This window comes from Molossus molossus, unplaced genomic scaffold, assembly GCF_014108415.1.
Source record: "Molossus molossus isolate mMolMol1 unplaced genomic scaffold, mMolMol1.p scaffold_m16_p_5, whole genome shotgun sequence".
NCBI lineage: Eukaryota > Metazoa > Chordata > Mammalia > Chiroptera > Molossidae > Molossus > Molossus molossus.
This window is the reverse complement of record NW_023425388.1, coordinates 73,084,344-73,110,883: the sequence shown is the minus strand read 5'-3', so window position 1 is coordinate 73,110,883 and position 26,540 is coordinate 73,084,344. Positions and strand designations below refer to the sequence as shown.

Below are 26,540 nucleotides of genomic sequence, written 5' to 3'. Positions count from 1 at the left end.
CCCTACTTTCAGACTAAGGCTGCTGTGAACGTTAAGGGCCCAATCTAAAAATTGTTCTCCTTCCAAAAGAGCTGCCTTGCTCCAAGTTACACCTTTACTAGGGGACAGGCCCATGTTCAATGGTTAATGCAGTGTGAGTGTGTGTGTGTGTGTGTGTGTGTGTGTGCACGCACGCAGGGCCTGGTGGTGGATGTAAAAGCTGTTCTCCTTGCCTCAAAGTGAACAACTTTGAGGGGTCAACTGCACTGCAATTCAAATTCTCCCTTTGTCATCTAGTATCCCTCATCTCTCATTGGTATTATTCCTAGGGTTATTCCTCATTAACTTCCTAAATGCAAATCTGAAAGCCTCAAGAGTCTGTTTCCCAGGATACCAGCCTCTCACAGATCCCAGGAAAGGAGCAACTTGCTCAAGTTCACATTGCTAGTTAGTAACAGAGTGAGGGTTAAGATTCAAATAAAATGATCTCATTCCTTCCCAGTGCTCTTTCCATCTTACCAAAATATGTCACACTCAAAGAGAGAGAGGACCCAGGACCAAGATGTAAGGCAAAGTTTGTCCTATAGGATATGGCAAGAAACTAATTTCCAAAGGTTTCTCCTTTAAACTAAAATATTTTCTGAAGCATTTTGACCGAACATTAGAAATAAAACGTAGAATTCTGGCTGAGTTCTGTGGGAGGTCCGTGTGAGGCTGGCTCCTGTCTCCAGCTGCCTGCTCCTAGAGGTCTGTGCGATGCTCTGCATTCTGCCTAAATCAGGGCTGGACGGCAAGAGGCTCTCTGGGAAAGCAGCATAAATTTGACAGTTTCTTGTTTTGCCAAAGCTCTGTAGTCCTCGTCAAGTGTTGCACGGCTTAGAAGCAAACATTCTTCAGGGAACATCCTATAAACTGTCCATCTGGTTCTGATCCAGCAGAAATGACTCACAGATTCCAGCCCATTTGGTGGAATTTGGTCATTCTACATAGGCTTTCCCATACCTAAGATTACTAGGAGGGATAGCAGGGAGCATGAACTCTGCTGGGTGCTGGTAAGAATTGGCTCTACATGTGGGACATCTGTTTCGTTTTCCACCTTTTAAGAATTCCAACTCAAAGTCCATGGTCAAATTCAGGTAGTAGTAAATTTCTTCCTGTATTTGCTTTTCTACATCTACTTCTGTATTTGCTCTTCTACATCTAGCCATGACACTGCAGAAAACAGCTTCGGTTACAATTTGTTAAACACCGATGTTTGAAGTTTTCATCTGTGACTGCTTCTCCTCTGTAATATCCCTGGCTTCTCTTCCCACCCTGTCATCCCTAAGCCCAGGCAATGCCACCAACGTCCCTGGACCGCTTTGGTTTCTCCCAGTGCTTTGGAAGTTCTCTATCTCCTTTACCACCTTTTTAAAAGTATGACTCACTGTCTACCTTCATCACAATCACCTTGAGTTCATATTAAAACTACAATCCTTGGATCCAGATCACTTGGATCATAACCTCTAGTAGGGAAACTCAGGAAACTGCATTTTAACAAGTTTACTGGGTGAGTATTATACACCATAGTGGCAGAGATAAAATGTGTACCCTTGGCATTGCATACAGGCCGTTTATATCCTGGGCTCAGCCTGTCTTAATTAGCTGTCTCTCAACTCTTCTTCCATACATTTTGCACCAGCTTTCTATTTTCAGTATCTAGAAACATGTCTTCCCTTTCTGGCATGCGAACCCTGCCCTTGTTCACATGGGAGCTCCTGGTTACCTGTACTTCACCTGTGCACTCATAACGTTTTTACATTCTTCTGTAATAATGCCTAGCACCTTGCATTGCAACCAATTATTGACACGTCTATGATCCCACTGGACAGGAACAACCCAACACTCAGAACTGAGGCTTGGTCATCTTCAAAATCCTTACAGCCTGGTACGCATGGGCACTTGACACAGATTTGGTAATCATGAGAACTTCCCCTAAGAAAGATGTCACATGAGAAAAGAGGGAGGGATAGAGTAAAGAAGGTGAGCAGTTCTGATCTGCGTAGGAAACCCACCATCAAACTCCTACACTTTCTTTTATCTTTTGAGCCCCAAACACAACCAATTCAAGTATAATTTGAGAAAACATATTATATCTATTTATTTTTTTAATTTGGGTTTTCATGTATGAGATCTTATAATTGGATGAATCATAAATATTTTTAAAATTTTCTGTATATTATGTTGTTTTGACATCTTAAAAAAAAAACTTTCTGGCTGGGAAGTGACTGTCCTCTGGGCTAGCCAATTCTGAGACACAGCAAAGGGCCAAGCAGGGAGCAGGTCTTTGAAATGCAAACTAACCAGTCCAGAACCCTAACCCCTTTCTCTGGCCCGTGGACCCCAGCCAACAATAGTCCTCTGCCTTAATCATTCCAGGGCCAGGTACTAGGCAGCTAGGGACCACTCCTAGAGCCCAAAGCCTACTGAAATTATTCAAACTGGCCAACCTGAAGCTGTTCATCCTGTCCTGCTTTACCTTTTCCCACGAAAACCCCAATAAAGACTGTGGCCTGGGCTCTCTCCTCACTCTTGTTTCTGCTTCCTCACCAAAGCTTGGTGTTTCTCCTGTGTTTCTACAGACACGCTGCAGCTTCCTGCCTGGGACCTGTGAGCAGTGATTTGTATTTTCCTTTGACATTCCAGGCTCTTGAATATCATTCACGGTGCCACACCATTCACCACCATACCTTAATAAACTCTGTCCTGGGGTAACAGATCACATAAATAAAACATACTAATAAGACATTAAAATATAACTATCCTATTCAAGAAGGCAGTATGAGACAAAAAAATCTCTCTGTTACATTTTGGATAAATCTGGAGACAAAGACTCTAGCAGAGGCTGAACTGTTTTTATCTCAAGAATATTCCCAGGATTGCTGAGCAGTTGGGAAAAAGTAGGCTATTTCAGTTCAGATAACCTTGGCCTACAGGTGTGGGATTTATTTCCTTTTAATTAGAAATAGGTCAACTCAAATGACTTTGCAGTTGATCTGCTTGCTCCTATTCCACACTGTGAGTGGGTGTTAGCCTGCCTACCGTCCTTGTAAGATGAGTGACTGGATCACATTGATAGATGGGACTAGCCTGGCCATTCCTGATCACAAAGCTGCTGCTTACTCGGTCCCTAGAAAGAGTAACCTGTCTTATATATGAAGAATGTGTTCTGCCAAGCACTTTTTTTTTTTTTTCACTCGAGTGCATTTTTCCATTTTTTGTTCAGATAGAGTGGGAGGGAGAGAGAGGAAACATCAACGTGAAAGGGACACATCGAGTGGCTGCCACCCGCATGACCAACCAGGGCCAGGGACAAACTGTAACCGAGGTACATGTCCTTAGCGGGAACCAAACCGGGGTCTCTCTGGACCGCAGGCTGATGCTCTAATCGCTGAGCCAAACCAGCCAGGGCCTGCCAGGCACTTTTCTATCCTACATACTGGCTCTGCCAAACCTTAAAAGTTATGTGTAATTTATTTGCAAAAAAAAATTCCAATATCTTTAGTGACTTCATGTATTTTGCTGAAGACGGTTTGAATTCTTTGTCCTGTATTTTTTTTTTTTTTTTATCCTCACCCAGGGACATTTTTGCATTTATCTTCCGATAGAGCGGGAGGGAGAAATGGGGGAAGAGAGAGAGAGAGAGAAACATCAATGTGAGAGAGACATCGAGTGGTTGCCACCCACGCAACCCCAACCGGGGCCAGGGACAAATTGCAACCGAGGTATGTGCCCTTAGTGAGAACTGAACCCGGGACTCTCCAGTCCGTGGGCCAACGTTCTAATTGCTGAGCCAAACCAGCCATGGCCTTTGTCCTGGTATTTAAAATTGTCTAAAATGTGGTGACAACCTACTTATCTAGCCCTCCCTTCTCTTCTATCCTGCCCCCACTCTTCTGCTCTAGACCAAACCAGGCTATAAATCAGAATTGCTTGAGTAACATTTTTGGAAAGAGATTCCTGGACCCCACCCCTAAACTGAGTCAGTGTCTTGGATTGAGGAGGGGGCTTGGGGGTCTGAGTTTTTCTTCTAATTTATAAAGAATACCAATCCCAATATCAATAGGAAAAGGCTCAAAGGACACTAAAAACACTTAATGATATGACAAGATGTTCAGTTATGCTCATAAACAGAGAATTGCAGCCCAACACTCCACTGAGACATCGTCTTTCACAGACCACATTGCCTAAAATCATTCACAAGTTTGATCACATATTCCATGGAGTGTTTTGGAGAAACAGAAATGTATTTATACATTGCTGGTGGGACTGCAAAAAGTTACAACCTGTATAGAGAGAAATCTGTTGATATGTACCAAAACTAAATACATTTCCATTTGATCTACAATCCTACTTCTAAGAATGTACTGCCAAGATGTACCCATATACACAGAATGACAAATGTATGAGATTATTCATTGTGAACTGTTTCTAACAAAATACTGAAAACAATCCAAGTGTTTATCAACAAGGGGACAAGTTAAATAAACAATGACAGACTCAATCTCACCATGGCTTAATAAAAAGTGTAAAAGATCTCTATAAACTCACAAGGAAAGATCTCCAGGAAATAATTTAATTGAAAAAAGCAAAGTGCAGAACAGCATATATAAATATACTATATTATGTATAAAAAGAAGGGGATATAGGTATTTATATTTATTTGTATTTGCACAGAGAAGTGCTAAATGAACAAACAAGAAATCATAAAAATACCTAAGGGAGCAGAGAGAAACAGGGAAAAGAGACCAGAAATGGGAATAGGATTTATTTGTGTGTACTTTTTTATGCACCTTTGGCTTTGGAGTAAAAAGAAATGTATCATTTTTAAAACAATAAGTAAAAACCAAAAGTACCTTGATAGAGTCATCACTACAAAAAAAAAAAAAAATCTACTCAGTTTTAAGGCGCCTCCATTAAATCGAACCACTTTTCAAAATTCTGATATTTACAATACCTTCTCTGATGACTGCACCGCATTCTTCAAACATTTGACTGACTAGACACTTTACACTCCTTGATTGTCAGAGGCTGATCTTGACACTGATACACTTGATGCTAGAAGCAGCTGAGGACAGTGAAATAGAATGACTAAACAAGGGAGGGGACAGCCCCTCTAGCCTCTAGGGCACAGAGTGATTGATAATCAGAGACTGAATAAACAGAGAAGAACTGCAGTGTCTGGAAATCTGATCACTCACTCAGCCTTGCCTCCCAGCACAGGGTGGCAGGGTCTAGAGAAGGCAGCTGCCAGACAGTGTCACCAGTGATAAAAGGAGGAGTTGGGGCAAAGGGCCAAGGTTTCAGGTGCTCCTGAGGGAAAGCAGTGCTTTTGCATTTTTATGGATCCTGATGGTTATGAAGCTTGTCCATAAAGAATAATTCTCTTGGGGGAAGGGAAGAGATTAACCACAGAACTTATATGCATGTACGCATAACCAATGGACACGGACAACAAAGCCGGGGACAAGGTGGAGGGATGTGGAGGAGGGTGTCAATGGGGGAAAAAAGGAGAAACATCTGTCACACACACACACACACACACACACACACACACACACACACAAAGAATAATTCTCTTCAATAGGATCAAAGACAGAGAGTATTTTATGCTGAAACATATTCTATCATAATCACTTATAATTTTTTTTTTAGAAATTCACCTATGAATTCCATACTCACAAATAAGGAATTAACACTTTCTCTCCTGCTTGCCACACTGTATCTCCATCAACTTTTCCACCTCCCTTTTTATGGATTATCTTCAAACTTTTCTATTTTGCTAAGAAACACACTTTCTGCATTTCCCCCTTGTTCTCCTTTCGTTCTGCAACAAAGTGTCTTTAGCTAGCAACTTCTTCCAAACAAATTTTGTCTAGAATCTATCCTCTTGACATATACACCAATATTCCTATCCTAGATCCACATTTTAAATACCACTATTAATTAAGAATGCATTTTATGTGTTAGGTCATTTTCAACCCTCCCATATAACACTCTGTGCTGGCAAAAACAGATGGGCTTATTCTGCACTGGAATTTGCTCAAGCCTGAGTAACTTTTCTTAAGCTAATGCCTGAAATCTTTAGGTACCTTTCCTGGTATCTGCAGGTCCATCCTCTCGAGTTCACATACATTTAACAAGATGGAGCAAGAGGGAGGACAGCTCACACTGTAATTGTACGTGGGCCTCTGCTTTTTAGGTCCAGTGGAAGTCTGAAAGAGTACAGAGTGCTTGATTTATTTTTAAGGAAAGTAAGGCCATCTGATGGCTTTCCAGCTGAAAATTGGTCAAGGCTGGAGTTTGGTTCATAGACCATGAAGCATGCCAATTCCTATTTTCCCATATCTGACTCCCAGTCTTGGCTGCAAATACTCCAGCCTTTCCTACAAGGGTAACCTGGGACATGAAAAAGGACAGAAAGGCCTTCCAGGAATTAGAGGAGGAACAAGATAAAAGGCACCCCAAACCAGGTCCAAGCTGCCATTCAGTGAGAGGCAAACACCCAAATCACAATACCTGATTCCTAATAGGGAAAAAAAAAAAAAACCTCAGTCCATTTACAGTTCATATTCAATCCAGATGTCTAGAAAACAGCAGGATTAATGTTAAAGTTTTGCCAAGGCAGCACCAGATGCTTATAACAGAACCATATAGACATTGACGTAGGAGACATAATGATTTTTCCAAACATCCCTCAAATAAGGAATGAGAATTCTTTGTGTGAGAGTCGGTGGTTAACACATTTGACACCAGGAACACCTGGTGAAGGAGAATTTTCATCACCAGCCAGAACCCGTTTCTGCACTGGGTTGAATACCTACTTCCTCTCTAGACATCTGGATCATAATTGAGCTCACTGGCTCATGCTACTATTTGAAAATCCAGGAAGCCAATGGTTGAATTCCAGTTAACCACTAAACATGTGGCTTTGGAGTATTTTCACCAGGAGTAGTAATGCAGCCGGACCTTGAAGAGCAGTTGTGAGGGTTCACTGTCAACATTCTGCAATGAGCAGAAACCAATTATAGGTACTTTTCAATCATAGATCCTCTCATCTCTGTGACAGCTCACTGATCTCTAGATGCCTGCCAGAGCAAACGGTGATGATGGTGAACACAGTAATAGTGCTCATTACTTGAGGGATATTTACATACACTTTCTAATTAAATCCTCACCCTAGTCTGGAAATATATAGAACTGTGTTCTAAACTGTGACTTAGGAAGTAGCTTAGTCAAGGTCACACAACAAAGACATGACTAAGTTTTTGAAGCGGTTTGTTTGCACAATTTTGTTTGCGTCTTCTGTTTGTATGACTATTGTTTCAGTTACAGTAAGGACATTTTGTTAAAACACACGCAGCACACACCCCCTGCCAAAAACACACACAGCAGCACATCCACAGATAAATCACTGATCCACAGTAATTTATGGCGGAACATTGGAAAGGATGCTATTTATTTTCCTATGTCAGGGGAAAGTGGGCTAATAAAAGAGAACGTAGAACTGAAACTTCATGCCTGAGTAAATTCTAGAAACCTGCTGTACAACACAGATCTAAGGTTAGCAATACTATACTATGTACTTAAAAATTAGTTAAGAGGGTGGATCTCATATTGTGTTTTGACCACAATAAAAAATAGGACTTAGAAAGCTAGGCCATATTAAAAATCGAATTGACATTATCATGATATAATTACAACTGATATGTGTTCAATTATACCAAGATCACATGACAGAAAAATCTAGGAGACAATGTGTTATATGTATTGAAGTTAAATGTTAACTTAATGGGCCCGGCAGGTGTAGCTCAGTGGTTGAGTGTCGACCCACACACCAAGAAGTCACTGGTTCAATTCCCATTCAGGGTACATGCCCAGGTTATGGGCCAAATCCCCACTGGAGGACATGCAGGAGGTGGTCAGTTGATGTTCTCTCTCATTGACGTTTCTCTCTCTCTCTCCCTCTCCCTTTCTCTCTCTCTAAAATCAATAAAGAAAAATAAATAAATACATAAATAAATAAATGTTAACTAATGGATAAAATATGTTTTATATTCTTTCAGATGTAATGTACTTTATGAAAAATATGCAGATATGCAAATGGTAGAATAGGAAGGATTTTCATTATAGTTAGAGGAGAATAAAAATGTAGCGAATGCATGTAATAGTTTTAAAAAAATAAAGCCCTAGAGATGTAATAATTAGAAAAGAAATGGGTGGGGCAGATTTGGGGCTTCAGACTAAGAGGTTTATTACTCACAGTAAGTCTTGCAACGTTCCCAGGAGAACTGCAATAAGTTAGATCTCAGCAGCCCAACACTGAGCTGTATGCTCAAGAGTCCCACACGCATCATTAATATGAAAAATTGTGAAAATGCTACATTCAGCCAAATTCTTCTGCTCTCCAAAAGGACTTGGTCATAGTTCAGTCCATATTTCAGTGACTTCTCATTTATCTTAGCAGCTTCTGTCAGCCCTGGTTAATTCCCTCCCCAGCCTTGTCAGACTCAAGTACTTTAAGTGTCTGGCAGGTCCCCATCTGTGAGTGAGTCGCCTGTAGCATAAAGGCTGCAGAATGATCAGATGATGATGCTCACAGGCAAGAAGACTCAGAATCCAAAAGAAAGGGTCTGAATGCCTTTCTCATCCCCCCTCTACCAATCCCCACTGTTGTACTTCTCTCTTTTTTCTCCACCTTTACTGACTTTCAAACCAGAGTGCTTGCATATTCTTCATTTTAAAGTGCCTAAAACGTAAACCAGAACCATCTGGAATGGTTATGCAAATATAATGTTAGGTAAACTGACCTTTGTTGCCACAAGGAAAGAGTGCTCTGCATATCTGGTTTCCTTGTGATTCCCCACCAACCTCTCCCATAAAATTTGTCCCACCATAGCTATGAGAACAACCATAACATAATTAAAATGGTTAAGAGAACCTAGCTGGAAGTGGTCGATTTTCATGGTGCTGTTGTTGACAGGGCCGAAGATGGTGATCACAGAGATTTTCCTGGTGGCCATCTTGCAGAAGCTTTCCAGATATTCATCTCGCTGTTGCACATACATGTCGTTCTCAACCTTAGGAGCGGTGATCAGCTGGAGATGGGCAGAGGCAAGCACATATTAATTTATTATGATCGTTTTACACTGAGGCAAAATCCAAAAGGATGATTTGGAATAGAGGGCTGGTAGTGCCTGGCACCAAAACTTATTTAAACTAAATTAAGCTAAACTAAGCTAAACTAGAGTAGACTAGGTGGTTTTGTTGGACAGTTAGCATAATTAGGGCCAAGAGACTATTTGTAAAGGGCTTTTTGTCTGCTTGTTTGTTTTGTTTTTTATATATTTATTTTTAATTCTCACCTGAGGACATTTTTGCATTTATCTTCAGATAGAGTGGGAGGGAGTGAGGGAGGAAGAGAGAGAGAGAAACATCGATGTGAAAGAGACACATCGAGTGGTTTCTATCCACACGACAAACTGCAACAGAGGTACATGCTCTTAGCGGGAACTGAACCTGGGACTCTCCAGTCCAGGGGCCAACACTCTAACCGCTGAGACAAACCAGCCAGGGCAGGGCTTTTGTTTTTAAATGGCTCCAGACAGCCTAGCGTTTTCTGATTATTTCCACTATTTACACTCCTTACTCATCTCCATGTGTCTTGGTTTCCTCACTTGTGAACTCTGCACAGTAGTACTTATTGTGCAAGGCTGTTGTGGGCACTGCATAAATTCTTGGCGTGTAAAAATTGTTCAGTAAATGCTATCTCCCTCCCCTCATTTTAATCTTCAGTATCCTAATGGGCTGCTCTGACCTTTGAGAATTGTGTGGTTACTACTATTGTTTCATGCATCACAGGGTTGACAGAGTTTCATAGCCAGGCCTTGGGCACTCTGGAACATTTGATGGCTGATGTCTGCAATGAACACAGTCTGTTCACCCTTTGCTTACTCATCACTGAGCTCAGAGGTCAGCCTCTGTACATGTTCTCCCATCCACTACATTCAAATTTATCAGCCACTTCTCTACTTAGCCATCCAACCTTATAAATAATTCTGAAGTCTGTCGCTTGACATTTCTCAGAGGGGAAGTCACCACGTTCGTCTTTCAAATTATTTCTCAAAATGGTAACTGTCTGTCCTAACTCTATCCTGCTGTTTATTTTTCTCTGTCAGAAATGTGTTTATTGCTTCCTGCAGGCTTTCCCTTCTAAGAATTCTCTATGCTTGACAAAATACTATCCCTCGCGGAAATCAAGATGTGTTCGCTAGCTTTTGAGTGGAACATGAACAGAGGTTTTCTGGGATAAATTTATACTTTTTTTTTTCAGATTGTTATTTATTTTAAGTAGCCATGGTTTTATTCATTTTTTATTTTGTGTTTATATGTCTGTTCAGATGGACACAATAGGTAGAAAAATGATTGTTTTAGAAATGCAATTTCCTAAAAGGAAAAATAATTAAATTTCCTCAAATGTATTCATTGATTCCTACTTAGCCTTAAAAGTGACTTAAGGTGGCTATAAAAAGAGATAGTAATGGTATTTTTGGTTTGTTAGTTTTTAATTAGCTATATTTCCTTAAGTATTTATGGTAGCCCAAATCTTGGAGTTTTATTTTCACTTGGTATGTTTTATGTTTTTCTTTCTGGCTATTCTTTGCTCACAAACACACTACTTTGAAATAAATAACATGAATAAATGTTTAAGTGAGAACACAAAATAGTCAAAAACAAAGGTAAGATTTACCGGTCGTGGTTTTGAACTACCTACTCTAAATGAAGGATAAGCCCATATTTAGAATCTATTTAGAGGAGTCTCTAGGGCACAGCTGCCCAGAAGCTAAATGACTGATAATTACCTGCCCCTGTAACTTCAGATCCATACATAGACTCCATTTTATTCATCTCACACTTTGCCATGGACCGTTAGTCCATTGACAGGCCATGATATGACCAGATTTTAAGAGTTCACAAAACTCCCTCTGGCCTTCTCCCCATTGTACATAATTGAGAATTTCAGACAATATATAATCATATAGAACCTCATCCTCCTTTCTGGAAGTCTCTCTCAGGGATCTCTGAACATAGTAGTCTTAGGCCAGGGGATACCCAATGGGAATCACACTGTAATAAATCAGGAGCTCTAATGTTTATTTTCACCTCAGGTCTTTTGCCCAAGGGTGCCTTAACCCACCCTGAGGTGACATTCATTTTTGCATGACTCATTACCCGGCTTCTTGCACTCAGTGATCTGGCCCCAGGCTCTCTTTTGCTAACCTTTCCTCCTATTCTCCCTTAGGTGCCCTCTTCACTCCATAGCCAGACCATTCTGAATTATGACATGAAAGAAAACTTGGCAGAGTGGCACAGAGAAAGGGTGACTATAGTCAAAGTTGGAGGGCCTGCATTTTAATCCTTATTCAACCCCTGGCTTCAATGTAGCCTTAACAGGGTCATTTATCTTTATTAACCTTAGTGTTCTCATCTTTACAATGGAACAACATCCTTGCCAACCTCATAAAGTAGTGAGAACTGAGCAAAAATAAATGAAAAGACATGTGCAAGGCTGTGTGTACCCCAGTACCATACATGCATATCGCCTCTGAATGGTTTGCCCACACTCCTTCCTCTGCCTCGGCCTGTATTACCCCTCCCACTCAGAGAGCCCTCCCATGGCCTCCAACGTATCTGATTCTGGATCATTCTTTAAATGCAGCCTCCTCCCTAAAGTCTTTTCTATCTCTCAATGATCACTTCTTCTTTTTAGTTACTGTTCTTATAGTCTGCCCTATTCCCTTGGGATTTACATATTTCCTTGATTTACCATTATATTTTATCTTTATGTCACATCTCCCCAACTAGAGAGTAAGTTCCTCAAGGCCCTAAAGCACCAGCCTCTACCACTGCCATACCCACGGTGGGAAAACAAAACCTGGCCCACATTCCTCAGGTTACATGCTTCACTCCAGCCAGGAGAGGGGAGCCCCTCAGAAACACAATGCCTATGAATGTCTAGCTGTGGTCTACACACCAGCTGGTTTAATCTGTTCCTCAAGTTCACATCAGGGAAAGTAGAGGAGGCTGATCATCTGAATACATTTCAAGGATTCTTTCCCCGTGTATTGATATCTCCATCCCATTAACTTTCTAGTCTGATGGTGTTTCAAACAGTATTTAAAATGGTAACCATTTCTAATCCCCTCTTCCTGAAGAGAGCATCCTAGGACTTCTCAGTAAACATTATTGTCTGGTACTTGGCCTCTTTCCAGTTTGGTGGCATGTCTCATGAATTTAGAATTGTGTTGTGGTTCTCTTTTATGTCTCTGTTCCAACAGTGTGTTGGCACATGGGGCCTCAGAGTATAATGAAGCCAGTTTGCATTAATAAAGGGAGCAAACAGCAATGGAAAATGCTAGGGGAAATTATTAGAAGTGTCAGTTTATTCTACATACTGTGCTAGGCTAAAAACACTAGATTTTTTTTTACAGGATTCTGAAAAATAACATTTAAGCTAGTAGTCTGCCTTAGTAAATCAGAGCTTTATATGCCTTTCTAAAATTAAATCAAATAAGTAGATTGTTGTCCCAATATACAGATTTCTGAAGTAAGGTTGAAAGTATTAACCCACTTGAGTTACAATAGATGCAATCTCCTAAGAATGCTTGAACTTGAACTTGAATCTTTGCAATTCAGCACTATGAGAACTCTTGTTAATTGACAAGTAGCTAGATTCTCAGGGCACACAATGATGGCTTGTCAGCTATACTCCACACAGTCCTGTGTTTAAGTGATAAATAGTTTATCTATATTCTCACCCCCAAACTGACACCAGCCAGTCTGAGGGATTAGGTTAATTGGGATTCAATCTATTTTCTTGACTGACTGCTGGGAGAGCCAGAGAGTTGAGGTGCTGAAGATGAGCAGAAACTCTGCATCGGTGCTTAGCACCAAATGTTGACAATTGATATGTCTGACCATTTATCTCAGTAATTCAAGGGGTAAAGTGAATTTTTAAATGTCTGTGTTGATTAATTAACAGAAAAGTTTCCCCTTCATTTTATGGCATACACCCCATATTCACACTCACAGGAAGGCAGAATGGGGGAGTGGCTTGAGCATGAGCTTTAAAGTCAAACATACCAACCCTGGTTGGTTTGGCTCAGCAGTTAGAGTGTCAGCCTGCAGTCCAGAGAGACCCGGATTAGGTTCTTGCTAAGGGCATCTACCTTGGTTGTAGTTTGTCTCCGGCCCCAGTTGGGATCATGTGGGTGGCAGCCAGTCGATGTGTCTCTCTCACATCGATGTTTCTCTCTCTCTCTTTCTCCCTCCCTCCCTCTTGCTCTATCTGAAGATAAATGCAAAAATTGTCCTTGGGTGAGGATAAAATAATAATAATAATAATAATAGTAATAATAATAATAAAATAAAATAAAACATACCTGAGTTCTAATTCTGGCTTTGCCATATATGAACCATTCACCTTGGGAAACTTCTCAACCTCTCTAAGCTCCTGTTTCCTTGTCCTTCCTCATGGGATTGTCGTGAAAATTAATGCAACAGTCTCAAAAAGCCCCTGGTAGGATGTGCTCTTTTTCTTTGACAGACTGAGAGGCAGGGGGTTTGAAGGACTGACCTCAGGCCTAAGAAAAGGACACTTGGCTCCTCCTGAAGCTCCTTTGAAGGCTTCTAGGATGCTGTTCACTATACCATTGCTGCCAGTGTTTCTCTAAGTAATTGGTTAAGTGGAGGATATGTGATGTTTTCACATCTAAAGAATTAATAAGTGCAAAGCATCAGAGGTTTATGATAAATTGTAACAGGGCCCCAGGTCACTGAAACCCAGGAAAGATAAGCTCAAAGGCTTGCACGGCCCCCTGGAATGCGAACCTCAGAACCTCGTTTAAGCTTGAGCATACTGGGTTAGGCTGAGGCCAGCTGGAGGTATATGTTGTCAGCCGTACTTGAACAGCTTGGAGAGTGCTAAGCCTTAATGAATATTAATTGAATCACCCAGCTTCCTGAATAACATCAGCCATGTTTGACCGGGAAAATGAGTGGAAAAACGATAAATGGCACCAACTAGGTCTTTCGCCCAGAAATACAAGTCTCCTCTCTGTCTGGTCAAACAGTCTTTTCTCTTCATCTTTTGATATTGTATCATGCTTATTTTATCTTTCTTATTTTAGATGTCATGAGCTCTTTAGAAAACACATTTTGAGATGCTCATCAGCTGGGCACATGTGGGATTGCAAGACTGAAATGCCTCTTGTTGGGACTTGCTTTGTAATAACAAACCTGGTTCTCTCACCAGTCACCAAGAGCAATCCCAGCTGGTTTCTGTTTTGCCTCACATGACATCAGCAGAAGCTGTCATTTGAGTTTCATTTGCTAGAAATTTATGATCAGGGATACTGTTAAAAGCAGAAAAGACCCAGCTGGGTTTTCAAATCCCTGACTAAGGGAGTGGAGAGAAAGGGAGAGAAATAAAAGGGTGACTAATATCAAGGGTATGTATGAAAACCCCTTTCTTCTGACTCACAGACTAGCAGTAATGGAAGTATTTACCCGCAGGTGCACAATTACAATCCTGACAGTTTACCTATGATTATTTTCCCCTAGTTAAAACCTGACCATGAGGAACACTTTGGCTGCCCTATTGGCTAAATGGTCAGGGTTGGGTGATGTGCTTTAGCAGGCTGGACAAAGTCCCAGGAACTCAGGAGGAGGGCAGCAGAGCACACCACTGATGCCTTTTCACAGCCCAATGAGCGCAAACTCCCCCCCCCGCCCCCCGCCAACAGATTCCTTAGCAAACATTCAAGTACCAGGTGGAGTTCTACTCTGCAACCAGTGATTCTTGGGTTCTCACAGGAACATTCCCATTTAAATGTATGTAACTCTGGGAATAACCAAGTAGCTGTTAAACTGCTCTGACAACCTATCCTCTACTAACCTAAGTTTGTATAGTGACTTTAAGGCTCTGGTTAAAATGAGTAACAACATACAAAAAAATCACACACACACACAACCTGTAGAATCGATCAAAACTTAGGTTTTGTCCTAATACATAAATACACTATTGATGGGACACCTAAAAGAATGTGGGGCCCTAGCCGGTTTGGCTCAGCAGTTAGAGCGTCGGCCTGCGGTCCTGAGAGACCCGGGTTCAGTTCCCACTAAGGGCACATGCCTCAGTTGCAGTTTTTCCCCGGCCCTGGTTGGGTTGTGCAGGTGGCAACTACTCGATGTTTCCCTTTCACGTTGATGTTTCTCTCTCTCTCTCTCCTTCCCACTCTATCTGAACAAAATATCAAAAAAATGTCCTTTGGTGAAGATAAAAAAAAAAAAAAAAGAATGTGGGGACATTCCCCACCCATGATAAATATCACAAGGGACTGCACTGAATAATATTTCAAATGCACATTTAAATTTTTAAAAACCACTAAAGAGAGATGGATACCAGAGTCTCTCTGGCTCAGATCATGAATCCAAATTTAAGGCAGACTGGAAAAAATCTAAAAGACTTTCTGAGAAATACTTTGTGAGAAGAGAGTCTATCTCCTTTGGTGAAGAAAATGCAGGGCACAGAGTCACCTTGTAGGGTAGGTGATGTCCTCAGTGGCATGAGATGCCCCCCACCCAGGTAGCTGAGAGAATCATTACTGATTCATATTACCCAACATTAATTACTGATCTTTTTCTCTGAAGTAATTGTATCATACTCTTTTCCTCTTTGACTGCCTGGAGTAAAATGCCAGCATTAAGAAGCTAGGGGTAAAATCTTGGAAGGACACTAAAAGAGTGAGTAAGGAGACTTGGAGAGAAGAAACTATTCTCACATTGCTGATGAGAACTGCCCTTACATTTAGGATGGGGCTTATTCCCGGGATATGACTAGATAACGTTATTAGTCTTTGGGTGGGAGCAAGTAATTTCCAAAGAGATAGCTACTGAGATATACCTATGACTCACTCAATTCTAGTAGCACTCAGGAACAGAGGCAAAATAGAAGTAAGGACTCCTTGTCTCCTTTTTCACACACACACACACACACACACTCATGCTCATTTCATAGTCTCAGGGAAACTGCCATCTAGACTCCAAGTTCAGAAGTGTCCCTAGGGTATTGGAAATTACAACAATCCAGTTCCCACACTCAATCCTTTTGGCATATTACTGGTTGGAAGAGGCAGCCTTTAAGGGGTGAAGATTTCAGACAGCTGGTTTAAAAGCATTCATGAAGGTCACACCAGGAAGGACCCCACCCCACTCCCAGTCATACCTACTCTCTACCCAGGCTGCCTTAGTTTCCCCTTTGAATTTTCCAATTGTTGATATAGACCTAACAAGCAGGGAGAGAGGAAACCTTGTTATTTCTTCATATATATGTGTCAGGTTTCTAAACTCATGAAGCGAGAAACCCTTTTCCTAAGTTGTGACCAGAGTCCATGCATACTATTATAGGAACTTCTTCATTCTTTCTTATTCTTTGAACTCAGTAAAATGGAGCTGTATTCAGAACTATCCCTTGGAAGAGAGGAGTAGGGATGTGGGGTGGGTACTAATGGGTTTGGAAGAAGCTGACAACAGGTGCTTCCCTGGGTTCATGTCTCAGGTCGCCTGACCAATGACTCCGAGTCTGTGAAAAGGATTCAGAGAACATAGAAAACAAACGGAGCTGCTGGCCTGGCTACCCTTGCTTGATATACCTCCTGACCTTCTTGACATGGTGCGGGTTCAGCCACAGTCTGCCATCCAGCAATGTGGTTTTAGAAAAACAAACGGAACACGAACACGCCCTGCCTCGGCCCACAGAACAATGCCAAGGAGAAGATTACTTACAAGGAGCCTTCGTTTGCCTTCAAAGGAGCCCAGCAGGTCAGCCACCAGCTTCTTGGGACTCTGAGTGAAGTACTTTGTGGTGGGTTTCAGGTAGCCATCCTGCTCTGTTTTACCTGCTTTTTTCTTCTTGCTCTTGTCTTTCTCCGGCCTGTTCTTTTTCTCAGCCTTGTCCTTCTTCACTTGCTTTTCACTTTTGAGTAGCTTGTCTGCTTTTTCATTCTTCACCTTTTTTTTCTTCTCCTTCTCAGGTTTCTCAAGCTTTTCATGCTTTTTAGGCTCCTTTGCTTTTTGCGGGGGAATATTCCCCACCTGCAGCTCCTCCTCCAGCTGAGAGGCAGTGGGCCGGCTGGGATCATACTTATCCTCATACTCATTGCTAAGAATTTTGTCTTGGGCTTTCTTTTTGGGAGGTTTCCCCTTTGCTGGCTTGTGAGGACCTGGCACCACATTGGGGTCCCGGTGGCCATGCTCCCGCCTGTCTGTGCGGTTGTCCCGGAAACGGCCGGCTGCCCTGGTGCTGTGCTCCCAGGTGGGCGTGGGAGGGGGCGCGGTGGAGCTGTCGACGCTGGTGGCCTTGCTGGGCCTCCGGGTGGTCTGTGGCCTCTCCCTGTGCTGCTCCTTCCTGGGTGGAGGGTAGAGATTCTCTGAGGCTACGGCACTCCTGACAGTGGTCACCTCCGCTGTTGCTGGGGGCCTGTGGGCCTCTGAGAAGGGGTGCACCCGGGCGGTCCAGGGCCTCTGTGTGGTCGGAAAGGCCATGGTGGTTGTAGGTCTGGCAGCTACAGTTACCACCCGCGAGGTGGCCCGAGTCACTGTTGTGACTGAAGCAGGAGGCAGGGTGGTGACCCTCAGGGTGGGAGCAGGAGGCGGAGGTGCTGCTGTCGTGGTGGCCGGTTTTCGCAGCACCTTCACCCGACTCTCCCTGGTGGGTGGGACTTGTGCTCTCCTCGGGTCCTCTTTCCTCTTCTCGCTGCTCGGGCCTGGCCTTCCCGCGCCCCCGCCGTCGTTCCCTTCCTCCACCACCTGGCCCTCCACCCCGGAGGCCTTACACTTTTGGACAAAGCCCTTCTGCCTGATCTTCTCTATCCTGCGGATGGGGCCCTGGTCGATGATCTCGTACATGGCCTCGAGCCTGACCGGGTAAGGGTAGCGCTCCTCCACCTGCAGCGTCTTCTTCAGCAGCACCATGCCGAACTTCCCCCTCTCCAGCTTCAGGAAGCTCATCAGCTTCGGGATGAGGCTGGGGTCCAGGGCCTGCTCCAGCACCCGGCCCTCACTGGTGATCCTCCGCACCTTGCCGCCTTCCTCGCCGGCCTGGTGGAACAGCACTATCTGCTGGATGTGCCTTTCCGCCAGCTCGCAGTACACGTCGTCCTTCAGGAGGCTCATCATCAGGCGGTAGTAGCCTTCCGAGGCGTGAGGGGCCGAGATGACCCACACGCGATTCTTCCCTGCAAAGCTGGCGAGGATGTTGGGAGAGCTGGACCCAGAGGGGAAGCGCAACATTCTTGACCGAGCTGAGGACCCCTCATCTCGGACCATCTCACGGGGAGAACTCCGGACTGTCGGTCTCCGTTCAGGTCTCACCGGGGCCCCGTTGATGTCCAGCGTGGCTGGAGGGGCCTTTTCATGAGCCATTCTTAACACCGGCCCGCTGCTCCTTCTTTGGAGAGGCTGATGATTTCGTCCTCCCAGAGCGGTTCTCTCAATTCCCTGAGACCTCCCCGTGTGCCTCAGCAACCGAGCTGGCCTTCTGTTGACTGGGGAGGCCAGAGGCGCTTTCTGTCCTCCATTGGCCCCTCGATTCATGGCCTGGGAGTGGGGTTCGGATCCACACACCAGCCACATTGTCAACAGCATGGTAAAACTGGGTCCCATCCTCCATGTCATTGTGCAATCCACTTTGGGAGGCAGCAAGGTCAAAACACAAACGGGGAGGGGAAGGGGAGAAAGAAAGAAAATTATTTAATTGCAAACAGAGCTGGGCATTTTCCCTTTCTCTACTTTGGCCAAAGGCTGGGGGAAGGGATGGTTAGAGAAGAACAAGGAGGGAGGTCAGGGAATGGAAAACAGGATGAGATCCTGTTACTTTTAAGCCCCTATAAGTTGTCAGCGCTTAGCAGAGACAGTTACATTAAGCAAGAAACCCAACTCAGTGCCCCATTCAGCATACTGCGCCCTTCGTCTGATTCTGTGATGTCCAGAGAAAATGCACATTGAGCGTATTAATTATGACAACATTCCCATTTCATTTCTTCAAACAAGCAACAAAGAAACAAACACACCAAAAACAGAAAGGATTGATTACACACTTACATTGTGGCTCATAGAGATGGAATGCAGAGGATCCAAAAAGCAATCTGAAGTGTGGTCCCAGGACAGTTTCCTAGATGAAATGCTTTTCCTCCCAACCCTCTGCCTCCTTTACAAGGCTGGGGTGAGCTGCAGCTCCAGCTCCCAAAGTCGCCTGTCCTGACCTGATGGCTCAGCTGCTTTCTTCTTTTCTTTCTGGCTTTTTACCTTCTTGACAAGCAGGATGAGGTGACAGGAGCTGTCCTTTTAAGTCTTTGCATCTCCATTTTTCTGTCGTTTCTGCTCAGCCTTGTATCTGTGTGTGCCAATCCCTGTGCCGACAGGACGCCCCTTGAAGTGGAGCCCCAGGTATTTCCGATTCTCACTCTTCTCTCTTTAGAGTCCCAGGATCCTTCTTATCACCCTTTTCCCCACAGCCTGGCTTGGTCCCTTTGTTTCCGAGCGTAAAAGCACTGGGATTAATATGTTTTCCAGGCTGAGGGAAAACACAGGAATGTGATGTTGAAAATAGGCTTTTTCTCTTTTCCTGCGCTTCTCTCCTCCCTTTATTTCTTGCCACCTTTTTTCCCCTCCTCTTTTCCTTCTCCTTCTGTTTCTTCTTCCTCTTGCCTGGTTTCAGTCCCAGGAATGCCAGGACAACCTCAGTTTTGATCCAAACCAAACTCAAACAACAGCAGCCACTGGAAATCAAGGAAACTTCACTAAGAATTTAACAGATCAGCAAAACACCGCCTCCTTCCCATTTCAGCACGTTGAGAGTGGACTCGGTGGGGAGGGAGAGGGCTGTTCTTTGGGTGGGGGAAAGTTTTGAAACACTACCCATCATCATAAATCACTTTAGAATAGGATGGCTGAGGACTTAACCCCTTCTATACTGAGTAATCAGGATATTCTCCCTCCCTGTCTGTACTCACACTGCACTCTGGAGCGGGAAAATTCTCAGATTTCTGCATCTGGCCGCTTGGTTTTCCTAGAGATAGATAATCACTGGGTCAGGGTGCTTGGCAGTACACACAGAGACAATATATATATTTAGATTTCCATGTATATATTTTTATCTTTCTCCCTACTTCATGCATTTAGTTTGAGGCTGGAAAAGCCCGTGGAAAACATGACTGGGTTGTTTTTATTTTATGCTAATTGGAGATCATATTACTGTATTCTTGTTCCTAGTTTTCTCCTTGGCATGGAAGGAAGCTGGTAAAAGGTTAGAAATGCAGGCAATCGCTGTTGTTCCCCTGAGACAGGTCAGCCATTACATCAGGGGAGGGGCATTATGATCTCCAGTTCTGGGTTCTGGCTAAGACCTTCCTTAAAGGCGTGTGTGTGTGTGTGTGTGTGTGTGTGTGGTGCAGTGCAGTGTTTTGCTCTCCAAAAGCTTCAGGTATCTGGAGGACTTTAGGCAATCCTTAGAAATAGCATATCAGGTTCCAAACAAGAGACTGAAGCAGCTCTCTGTGTCCACCTCCTGGGTCTGTCATGAGCAGTCAGATTTTAGGTGAGTGGAAAGGTGCCTCAGGTTATACAAATATTTTGTCCAACTTTTCCAAGAGAATTCAGGTGGTATGAATTGCCACACACTGTGGCGAGCCAGGGTTCTCAGAAAGCCCTTTGCAAACTACGCCATGCTAATCGCAACTCTCACTGAACAAAACTTGGCCCTCAGTTGCTACCCTTTCATCAGCCCATCTCCAGTGGGTCACAAGCCTTTCCTTCACATAAGCTCCCAGCATGTAATTAAAGACCCACTGGGTGTTGAGTAAGGCTGTCAGCCCATAGCTTGAGGACCAAGGGGAGCCAAGAGGGAAGGCCCTCCTGTGGAGCCCTCACAGACTCTTGTGACTATTATAACAAAGGTGGGCTTCAGACAGAGACCCCCTGTCCACCAGAGCTAGAGAAGAGTTTTCCTTTCATGGTCTACACCTCTTAAGTTGATCAAATACCTGTGCCAAGTTAGACAGTCTAGATGGTGTTTCCTTTCTCAAAGCATAATGTGTTCTATACCATTCCTTTGGAGGTCTTTCCTCTTCTTTCTTTTCTTTTCTTTTCTTTTCTTTTCTTTTCTTTTCTTTTCTTTTGGCTTCTCTCTACTAATAACAACTACCATTTATTGAGCTTTTTAAAAAAATTCTCACCCGAGGATATCTTTTTTTCCCCATTGATTTCAGAGAAAGTGGAAGGAAGGGAGAAGGTAGAGAGAGTGGGAGAAACATTGATGTGAGAGAGAAACATTGATTGGTCACCCCTTACACACACCCCAACCAGGGCTGGGGATCAAACCCAAAAACCAGACAAGTGCCCTGACCAGGAATCAAACCTGTGACGCTCTGGTGTAGAGAATGACATTCTGACCCATCCACACTGACCAGGCCACTTATTGAGCATTTTTATGTGGGGTTCTGGGCTTGGCACTTTCATATATTTTTTATCTGACCCTCATAGCATCCCTAAGAGATAGGTTGAATTATTCCCATTGGACACACTGAGGCATAGAGGATTTAAATCAGTGGCAGCACAGAAATTGGACCCAGGTCTAGAACTATCTACAAAGCACTCATTTCCCTCTCTCCCCCTTTTATTTTCTTCCCATACTTTCTCTTTTTTCTCTTCCTTTAATACCTTTCTGTGTTTCCCATAGAAGAGTCTCATTTATTTGTTCAACCAGAGCACTTTTACTTTTAGAATTCTACTTTCTGGAGTAATTGTATAATAGTACTTTTTACCTTTCTTAATAGGTCCTTAAAATCTTTTATTCTTTTTCTTAAATATCACATGGTTTCCACCAACCTCCTAATATTGTGCATAACATTTGTCACCTGTGCATTTGTAAAGTTCAAATACAGCCACTCAGTGAGCAGGATTTGACTCAGAGGAGAAGCCAGCCTAACCCTGAGCTGTATCTGTCTTCTTGGGGCCTCAAGTTTTCTTTCCTTCTATGAGCTTCAACCACCAGATGGCGTGCTCAACTCATATGTGGGAGAGGACCTAATACTGCTGGCCACCTTGGTGTCTCCCTAAAGCGTCCCCACCCCCTACATAGACCCACTGGCAAAGTGGGGCTTCTCAGTGCCTACTCAGGATTCTTCAATCTCAATGCCTAAAGCCCCCTAGGGAAGTCAGGGAGCACATGCCTGATAAGAGAAATTAGCAAATTAGCATCTACTCTTTTCTGGAAAAGCCTATGATGATATGTGGTTTGTAATGATTCTCAATTTCTATTCCATGATTTAAGAGCCATATATTAAAAAGTCCCTCACTTAGCTCTTTCCATCTTTTTTTCTAACCCAAGAAAGAAACATTAACTAAATAGAAGAGAACAAGAGAGAAGAACAAGAGAAAGAGGAGAGCAAGAGAGAGGGATTTATGCTAAGTAAAATAAATGTAAAAGAAATAAAATTCAGATGTGAGTTGGGCAGCTGATCTGGCACCTCAGTGAAGATTTATGGAGTGACCCTGAAGGGGAAGGCCTGACTTTCTCCTTCTTACAGAGTGACCCATGGTAATTACTAATGTCCCATAGACTCATTTCTCTCATCCATAAAATGGGAATAATGACACCTCCCACATAGCCTTAAAGAAAGGATCAGGAGGTTGGAAAAAATGGCGGCGAAGTGAATGGAGGGACCCAGACCGTCTCCCAAGACCAAACTGGATTTACAACGAAAACAAAGGCAAACCGTCAGGAAAGGGCAGCTGAAGGACACCTTGGAGGACCACTTAACCAGAAACACCCACTCAGTCCTGGTAGGTTTGCGAGGACGGGAGTGGGGACCGAGAGCCCAGGGTCCGCAGCGGCCTGGGCAGGGGCCAGGGAACTAGAGGGGAAGTTAACTCTACCATCTTTCTTCCCACCGCACGGCCTGGAGACCCTGTAGCCGGCTAGGCTAGGCTCTCTGCTGAAGCCGCACAGACTCGCAGACCCCAGGCAAATCGGTGGGACCGGGGAACGCGGTGGAGAGCTAACGCTACCGCCTCCCTCCCTGCCGTGCACGGCCTTGGAAACTCTGCAGCCGGCTAGGCTAGGCTCTCCACTGGAGCCGCACAGACTCCTGGCCCCCAAGGAACTGGGCGGGACCAGGGAACTCGGAGGGACCTGGGAACTAGGCGGAAAATTAATTCTACTGCCTCCCCTCCTGCCGTGCAAGGCCCTGTAGCCGCTGAAGCCGCACAGACTCCTGGCCCCCAGGCAACTCGGTGGGACCGGGGAACGCGGCGGAAAATTAAGTCTACCGCCTCTCTCCCCGCCATGCACGGCCTGGAAACCCTGTAGCCGGCTAGGCTAGGCTCTCCGCTGGAGCCGCACAGACTCGCAGCCGGCTAGGCTAGGCTCTCTGCTGGAGCTGCACAGACTCGCAGCCGGCTAGGCTAGGCTCTCTGCTGAAGCCGCACAGACTCGCAGACCCCAGGCAACTCGGTGGGACCGGGGAACGCGGTGGAGAGTTAACGCTACCGCCTCCCTCCCTGCCGTGCACGGCCTGGAAACTCTGCAGCCGGCTAGGCTAGGCTCTCCGCTGGAGCCGCACAGACTCCTGGCCCCCAAGGAACTGGGCGGGACCAGGGAATTCGGAGGGACCGGGGAACTAGGCGGAAAATTAATTCTACTGCCTCCCCTCCTGCCGTGCAAGGCCCTGTAGCCGCTGAAGCCGCATAGACTCCTGGCCCCCAGGCAACTCAGTGGGACCGGGGAACGCGGCGGAAAATTAAGTCTACCGCCTCTCTCCCCGCCGCGCACGGCCTGGAAACCCTGTAGCCGGCTAGGCTAGGCTCTCCACTGGAGCCGCACAGACTCGCAGCCGGCTAGGCTAGGCTCTCTGCTGGAGCCGCACAGACTCGCAGCCGGCTAGGCTAGGCTCTCTGCTGAAGCCGCACAGACTCGCAGACCCCAGGCAACTCGGTGGGACCGGGGAACGCGGTGGAGAGTTAACGCTACCGCCTCCCTCCCTGCCGTGCACGGCCTTGGAAACTCTGCAGCCGGCTAGGCTAGGCTCTCCGCTGGAGCCGCACAGACTCCTGGCCCCCAAGGAACTGGGCGGGACCAGGGAACTCGGAGGGACCTGGGAACTAGGCGGAAAATTAATTCTACTGCCTCCCCTCCTGCCGTGCAAGGCCCTGTAGCCGCTGAAGCCGCATAGACTCCTGGCCCCCAGGCAACTCGGTGGGACCTGCAAACGTTGCATGGCCCTGGAAACTCTGCAGCCGCTGAAGCCCCACGGACTCACGGCCCCCAGGGAACTGGGCGGGACCAGGGAACTTGGCTGGAAATTATTCCCACCATCTCCCTTGCCACCCTGCATGGGCCCTCCTAACGCTATAGCCTGCTAAACTCTCCGCTGGAGCCACACAGACTCCCGGAGAACAGGGGACTTGGCGGGATTAAAGTGGGTCCTCTCTGGTGCATCCAAATCCAGGAGAGGGAGCCACAAACAGCAAAACACAAACACCCACTGGGAAAACTTGGCAGACTCCAAAGCCCACTGTGATAACCAAAATGGTGAGAAACAGAAACAAAAGCCAAATGAAAGATCAAGAGACCTCTACAGAAGATGAAATAAATGAGGTGCAGTTAAGCAAGTTAACAGAACTAGAATTTAGAGCCATGATGTTGCGGAAGCTCAACAGCATGTGTAAGGACATGAGCAACATGAGTAAAGACATAGAAATGTTGAAAATAAACCATCTGGAAATGAAAAACCAACAGGAAGAAATGAAGAATGACATATCAGAAATGAAAAACACACTGGAAGGTCTAAAAAGCAGAGTAGGGGAAGCTGAGGACCGGATCAGTGAATTAGAAGACAGGCTAGAAGAAATCAACCAATCAGAAAACCAAAAGGAAAAAAAGATTAAGAAACAAGAAGAGAGCTTAAGAGAATTGTGGGACAACTGGAAACGTAATAATATTCGTATCATAGGAGTCCCTGAAGAAGAAGAAAGTAAGCGAGGGCTAGAGAATATATTCAAAGAAATAGTGACAGAAAACTTCCCTAATTTGGTGAAGGAAGAAGGCATTCAAGTTCAAGAAGCTCAGAGAGCCCCAAGTAAGAAGAACCCAAACAGGCCCACACCAAGACACATAGTAATCAAACTGCCAAAAATTCAAGACAAAGAGAGAATCCTAAAAGCAGCAAGAGATAAGCAACAGATTACCTACAAAGGAACCCCCATAAGGCTCTCAGCTGACTTCTCACAAGAAACATTACAGGCTCGAAGGGAATGGCATGAAGTAATCAAGGTCATGAAAAACAAGGATCTGAATCCAAGACTACTCTACCCAGCAAGGCTATCGTTCAAAATAGAAGGTCAAATAAAGAGCTTCCCAGACAAAATAAGGCTAAGGGAGTACATTAGCACCAAACCAGCACTGCAAGAAATGTTAAAAGGACTGCTGTAATTACCAGGAGAAATGGGAAGAAAAATAGAACCACACTAAACAAAAATGGCAATAAATAAGTACATATCAATAACCACCTTAAATGTAAATGGACTGAATGCTCCCATAAAAAGACACAGAGTAGCTGATTGGATAAGAAAGCAAGACTCATCTATATGCTGTTTACAAGAAACCCACCTCACAACAAAAGACTCACACAGATTGAAAGTGAAGGGATGGAAAAAAATCTTTCAAGCAAATGGAAAAGAAAAAAAAGCTGGGGTAGCAATACTGATATCTGATAAAATAGACTTCAGATTGAAGGCCATAACTAGAGACAAAGAAGCCCACTACATAATATTGAAAGGATCTATCCAACAGGAAGATATAACATTGATAAACATATATGCACCCAATATAGGAGCACCAAAATATATTAAAAATCTTCTGGAGGACTTCAAAGGAGAAATCGATAGCAATACAATCATAACAGGGGACTTCAACACCCCGCTCACATCACTGGATAGATCCACTAGACAAAAAATTAGCAAGGAAACAGAGACTCTAAATGAAGCACTAGACCAAATGGATTTAATAGATATCTACAGAGAACTACACCCCAAAACTACAGAATTCACATTCTTCTCAAGTGCACATGGAACATTCTCAAAGATAGACCACATGTTAGGGCACAAACTAAGTCTCTACAAGTTCAAGAAGATTGAAATTATAACAAGCATCTTCTCAGACCACAATGGTATGAAACTAGAAATCAATTGCAAGAAGAACATACAAAGACATTTTAACACATGGAAGCTAAATAGAATGTTATTAAACAATGAATGGGTCACCGAGGAAATCAAGGAAGAAATCAAAAACTTCCTGGAAACCAATGAAAATGAGGACACAACAATACAAAATCTATGGGATGCAGCAAAAGCAGTTCTGAGAGGGAAGTTTATAGCACTACAGGCCTACCTCAAAAAAGAAGAAA

At 44.2% G+C, this 26,540-nt stretch overlaps 1 protein-coding gene across 1 annotated transcript in view; it reads right to left on the bottom strand.

Moving 5' to 3' along the window:
• Positions 1-20,084, bottom strand: part of CCDC80 (coiled-coil domain containing 80) — a 35,974-nt gene extending 15,890 nt beyond the window's left edge. Inside the window, exons 1-3 of the mRNA XM_036243493.1 lie at positions 19,180-20,084; positions 16,864-18,764; positions 8,960-9,116 (exon numbers count right to left, since the gene is read on the bottom strand). Of these exons, the coding sequence (XP_036099386.1) occupies positions 8,960-9,116; positions 16,864-18,753 (2,047 nt within the window). The 5' untranslated portion in view covers positions 18,754-18,764; positions 19,180-20,084. The remainder of the gene's footprint in view (positions 1-8,959; positions 9,117-16,863; positions 18,765-19,179) is intronic.
• Positions 20,085-26,540: the final 6,456 nt, after the last annotated feature.